General features: G+C 41.7%; 1 protein-coding gene across 1 annotated transcript; it reads left to right on the forward strand.

Moving 5' to 3' along the window:
- The first annotated feature begins 908 nt into the window (after positions 1-908).
- Positions 909-5677, forward strand: LOC109290075 (sulfate transporter-like). The gene is made up of 2 exons (XM_019506453.1): positions 909-1561; positions 3453-5677. The coding sequence occupies exons 1-2, from the start codon at positions 917-919 to the stop codon at positions 4956-4958; spliced, it is 2151 nt and encodes a 716-aa protein (XP_019361998.1). The 5' UTR covers positions 909-916; the 3' UTR covers positions 4959-5677.
- The last annotated feature ends 421 nt before the right edge of the window (positions 5678-6098 follow it).

A 6098-nucleotide genomic window follows, 5' to 3' on the forward strand; every position in this document is an offset into this window, starting at 1 on the left:
GTCTAGAGAAGAGGAGACTGACAGGGGGTTTGATAACAGTCTTCAAATACCCGAAGGGAGATTATGGAGAGGTTGGAGAAGGACTTTTCTCTGTGGCCATAAGGAACAGGAGCAATGGCCTAAAGCTGCAGCAGGAGATATTTAGGCTAGAAATTAGTAGGAACTTTCTGACTGTGAGGGTGGTCAAGCAGTGGAACAGACTACCGGGAGAAGCTGTGGAATCTCCGTCCTTGGAAACTTTCAAAAGCAGGTTAGACAGATACTTGGCTGGGATTGTTTAGTCAGGGATGGTCCTGTTTTGAGAAGGGGCTGGACTAGATAACTTTTTGAGGTCCCTTCCAGCCCTACTTTCCTATGATCCTGTATATGTGTGGAGAAACTCACTCCCTTTGTAGAAAATTGTATCTAAACTATCTTAATAACAGTGAAAGGAAACAGATTATGTTTAAAAATTTACTAATAAAAGACTCTTGTCCTGGGAAGAGATGAGAAAGCACAAAGAGGTAACAAAGAGATACAAAACAGAGAGCTGCTTTTCATTCGAAAGAGCTGGCGTCAAATGTTTGCATTGACTAGAGGTGACATTGTATTTTCAGACTCCTTTGGTTCCAGTTTGTGCACATCTCAAAAACAAAATATAGTGGGGCAGCATCAGGGTTCCTATTTCAGCTGGGCCAAGGACTGGAAAAACAGGTGGCATTGTACACTCAGAGTGATGCATCTCAAAACAGGTTTGTATGGAAAATTTGCAGAGCACACTTGCACTATGCTTGGCTTAGCCAGCACTGCTGCAAATCCTTGCTGTTCAGGGGGACTGAAATGGCTCCAATTTTAAACTGCCTGAAATAATTAAATCAGTATTATTAATCTGAACAATAGTTTAAAAACCGTGTTTCTGTTGTAGGTAGACTTCAAGATGGCAACAGTAGTAGAACTCAGCCACATCCTTTCAACATCTGAATCAGCAGAAGGAGATGACAACAAACTCAAGTTTCACCCAGGGATGTTCCTAGAACCTCGAGAGAAGAAAATTGATGTGAAGGCACTCGTAGTCAAGAAAGCAAAGAAAACTTGCAGCTGTACTCCAGCCAAAGCAAAAGACCTAATTTTCAGTTTCTTCCCTGTCTTGCAGTGGCTCCCCAAATACAAGCTAAAAGAATACATCCTGGGGGATGTAATGTCTGGGCTGATTGTGGGCATCTTGCTGGTGCCGCAGTCCATTGCCTATTCCCTATTGGCTGGCCAGGAGCCTATTTATGGGCTTTACACATCATTTTTTGCCAGCATTATTTATTTCCTGTTTGGAACTTCCCGTCACATCTCAGTTGGCATTTTTGGTGTGCTATGCCTGATGGTGGGACAGGTGGTAGACCGTGAGGTGCAGAGAGCTGGATATGACCTTGAATCAGATATTCACAGTAGCCTTCATAGAGACTTGGTAATTGGTATAAACAGCACAGCTTTGCCCATGAACCAGACATCACAACAGCTGTTATGTGATAAAAGTTGCTATGCAATTGCGGTAGGATCCACTCTGACCTTCATAGCTGGAGTTTATCAGGTAAGAAGTGACAGAGCAAAAATGTTTTTTATGGAAATATTTCTAATTGTCCTTCAAGTGATTGTCCATATGCACATCCTGCTGTGGACTTACACGTGTCTCATATTCTTGACCTTGGAGACCTATAGCCAGCAGTCTCCACATAGCACATCCGCACTTCCCCTCTCCAACTTCATACCAAGACCAGGTAGAGCAACATACACCTTCCATGCCTCAGTGGGGTGTGTAAATGGCCAACACAGTTGCAGTAACTCCACTTCTTACCATAGGGTAAGCAATCTTTCTTCTTTTAGCCAAAGTTTAACTGTTTATTGAAGTCTTCTGAGAAAAGCTTGGAAGACTGGGAGAATTTTTATAGCAGCAATGTCCATATGTTGCTCTGCACCAATATTTCCCTCAGCAATGTTCAAAATCAAGACCTTTATAATTCCCATTGTTTAGATATCAACAGGTGCTCAACACCTGTCACAGCCTGGCCTGAAACTTTTTTTTTTTCATTCATTTGTATCTTAGTGCTAAGTCTCCACTGGGCAGCATTTGCAGTATCAGCTTAAACCACCTTTCATTTATTTATTCATAATCAGCTGACTTTATTTTCATAAAAAATAGTAGAAAATTTAAAATAAACTTCTTGTTTCCTGGTTAAAACTTGACTACATGTCCTTGCAAAGCCAGAACTTTAACACTGTATTAAAGGAACATGAAAAAGATAAAAAAAAAGCCTATGCATTCCTAATTAGTAAAATTGAAATAGTTTTTTAAAAATATCTAAAATCTAATTTTTTTATGCTGTGATTATCTTGTGTTATGTTGAATTGTTGAATTTAAATTTCACAGGGGTGTAGGGATGCTGTGTTCAGGTTTTATAATATAGTAGAAAAAAATATTCACGCAAAAGAAAAGCTCTTTCATTATTGTAGTTACCACTACTCTACCAGCCATGTAATAACTATACTTTTAACATTTTTCTCAGTAAAGCTTTTAAATCTGAGCACACTGCATTGGAGGGAAAAAAGGAAGAATTTCCATAGTATTCTAGAAAATCCTTTTTTAAATACAAAACCTGAGGTTGCATCTTGTATCACTGGATAAGATCAACTAGTTTTATTTGTATCATAATATGAACCCCTTGATATGACATTGGGGTTGCATTTCTGAGGTGGTAAGAGTTATGGACTTGTGAACTGCAGGTAGATTTTTGGCCAAATATCTGTCTATTCAGTTGCATTACATAGACCAAATTATTTTATCTGATGTAGATGTTATATATAGAATGGTAATTAGCCATGCTTTGCTTGGCATCTTTTACTGCCTGCTAGCCAATAGACTCTTAGTTGCTAAAAATGTTATTCATATCAACATTGCTTTTTGAATTCAAAATAGAGATAAGGTTCCCTTTGTGCAAGGGACTGTATAGACACACGGTAAAAAACAGGGCTGGTCCTGAAACTGCTTGTAATCTAAGTAGACAAGACAGACAGAGAAGGCACTGCTACCCCCATTTTACAGATGAGGACCCATGAATCAGGAAACAGGAATCAACTGAGTTGTCCTGGGATTTCCTGGGGAACCTATTGCCGAGTCAGCAATTGAACCCTCATGCCTTGAGCTCCAGTCTAGTGCCAAGGCCACAAGACTGTCCTTCCTCTCAATAAAATTGTGCAGCGCTCAGATGTTTATGCTGGTTTCCAAATCTGTGTGTTGGTTTTGTGTGCATGCTGTGTTGCCTCAGCTACCTGACAAGATAGATATGTATGTCATCAGGAACCACTAGATTTGAGCCAGCTGTGTACAAGTGCCATACGGTTGTGACATCATTTAACTGTGTTGCTAATTTCCATCATGCTAAGATTCATGATGTAATCTCTCATGTCTGGTTGATTTCTTTCAGGTTGCAATGGGCTTCTTTCAGGTGGGCTTTGTCTCAGTGTACCTCTCCGATTCTTTGCTCAGCGGGTTTGTCACAGGTGCCTCCTTCACAATCCTGACCTCCCAAGCCAAGTATCTCCTAGGTATAGACATTCCACGAAGCAATGGCATTGGCTCCCTCATAACCACCTGGATAAATATCTTCAAAAATATATACAAGACCAACATCTGTGACCTTATTACCAGTGTCTTGTGCCTTCTCATTCTTGTCCCAACCAAAGAGATGAATGAATACTTCAAATCCAAACTCAAGGCTCCAATACCCGTTGAACTGGTGGTGATTGTGGCAGCTACACTGGCATCTCACTTTGGGAAACTGAAAGAGAATTATGGTTCCAGCATTGCTGGACACATTCCAACTGGATTTCTGCCACCCCGTCCACCTGATTGGGACTTGATTCCCAGTGTGGCTCTGGATGCTGTTGCTATTGCTGTTATTGGCTTTGCCATCACTGTGTCCCTCTCAGAGATGTTTGCCAAGAAACATGGTTATACAGTTAAGGCCAACCAAGAAATGTATGCTATTGGCTTCTGCAATATTATTCCTTCTTTCTTCCACTGCTTTACAACTAGTGCAGCTCTTGCCAAGACACTTGTCAAAGAGTCAACAGGCTGCAGAACTCAGATCTCCAGTGTGGTGACTGCACTGATCATCTTGTTAGTCCTGCTTGTGATTGCCCCTCTGTTCTATTCCCTTCAGAAATGTGTCTTAGCAGTCATAACTATAGTAAACCTTAGAGGAGCCCTGCGGAAGTTCAGGGACCTGCCCAAAATGTGGTGTTTGAGCAAGGTGGACACGCTGATTTGGTTTGTTACTATGGTAGCCTCCGCACTGGTAAGTACTGAGATTGGCTTGTTGGTTGGTGTCTGCTTCTCTATGCTGTGTGTTATTTTTCGAACTCAAAGGCCAGAAGCAGCATTGCTTGGCTGGGTAGCTGAGTCTGAGGCATATGAACCCCTATCTTCTTACAAGAACTTGCAGACTAAACTGGGCATCAGGATTTTCCGTTTCGAGGCACCTCTTTATTACATCAACAAGGAATGCTTTAAATCTACATTGTACAAGAGGACTGGAGTCAACCCAGCCTGGGTGAAGGCAGCAAAGAAAAAGGCAGAAAAGCAAATGCTAAAAGAGAAGATGATGAATTCTGAGGGCAAACAAGATGACATCTCAGTGCAGCTTGTCTCTGAACCCTTGGACTTCCACACCATAGTGATTGACTGCTGTGCAGTGCAGTTCTTGGACACAGCAGGGATTCGCACACTCAAAGAGGTCTGCAGAGATTATGAGGAGATTGGCATCCAGGTGCTGTTGGCTCAGTGCAACCCCTCTGTGAGGAGTTCTTTGCAACGGGGAGAGTACTTTAAGAAGGGGACAAGGCACCTTCTCTTCCACAGTGTGCACCAGGCTGTGGACTTTGCACTTGGGGCACATATGCAAAATGGGAGTTGTGCTTCTGACTCATAGTGCTGGGAAGGCAACAATCAGGGCAGGATCAGGAAAACACGTAGGTGTGAATGTAATGCATATATACTCAGGCAGGTAAAAGTACTCCAAGAGCGGAGTTGCTGTTCATATACAGTTGAGTTCACAGAGTGCTCTGCTGCTTCAATTTACCCTGCTGGCTAGGGTGATTAGCTAAGTAGTGCTGAATGTAGGCATCTGTAACATGTTCATGACTCACCTACAAAACCTATTGTATTCATGATTCTTGTGTGTCCCTCTCATCCTTCCATGTAATTAGGGCCAAAGAAGGAGCAGCTAGGATCAAAACCCTGTCTGGCTTGGACTCTGATATGACATCACTTGCAATGGCTTTGACTCCCAGGGGTGGGAGATATGGGAATTGTTCAGAGTGAAATGGTTTTAAGTTGTAAGCACCTCTCACTCAAAGTTGCCTTGCTAACTGGTGTCTGGCAGTGTAATGCAGCTAGATAAGGACTGGAGGAATGGTTCTCTCATTTACACACTGGCCTGTATGTTTTTTTGTTACAATAGATCAACTTTGCAGGTTGAATTCCTTTGGATAATCTAGACTGATCTTTATTAAAAGTTTTTCAGAGCACCATACTGCAGAGGAGGACTGCAGAAGGGAAGTAAAGAGGCAGGCTTATTGCAGTCTGACGTGCTTATGTTTAGTCATCACGTGTTCTAGTATATTCGAGGAAAAGCATAAAAATTGGATTAGATCTGGGGCTGGACTCGATGATCTTCTGAGGTCCCTTCCAGCCCTAATGTCTATGAAATCTTTTCCATATCTGTTATCATTTCCAGTATGGGATTGTCCCCTAATCAATTTTGTATGCCCTGTGCAGACTGAATCACAGAAGTTAAGAAATGGAAAAAGAACAGACTGTCATTTATTCACTTCAGTCTCAAAGTTGGGGCTTTGTAGAGAAACACCAAACACTAGGATAAAAATCACAGGAGTTGGCAACACCATATATGTTAACTCAAAATCTTCCTATCTTCTGGGGCATCTTACAGACGTTTAGGTAAGGTGTGATGTGATGAGGATGTTGGATATAACGAGAAGGGATACCTTGATGAGCATCTTCACATAAGAGCTTTTTATGTCGAATAATTCAGTAAAATATATTTGATTGC

The sequence above is a fragment of the Gavialis gangeticus genome, unplaced genomic scaffold, assembly GCF_001723915.1.
Source record: "Gavialis gangeticus isolate Ggan-Ray unplaced genomic scaffold, GavGan_comp1, whole genome shotgun sequence".
In the NCBI taxonomy this organism is placed as follows: domain Eukaryota; kingdom Metazoa; phylum Chordata; order Crocodylia; family Gavialidae; genus Gavialis; species Gavialis gangeticus.

Bases quoted from the DNA above. Each gene is read 5' to 3' on its own strand.
- LOC109290075 (XM_019506453.1), top strand. From the start codon at position 917: ATGGCAACAGTAGTAGAACTCAGCCACATCCTTTCAACATCTGAATCA. The intron at 1,562-3,452 runs GTAAGAAGTGAC...GATTTCTTTCAG, and splicing joins TCATAGCTGGAGTTTATCAG to GTTGCAATGGGCTTCTTTCA.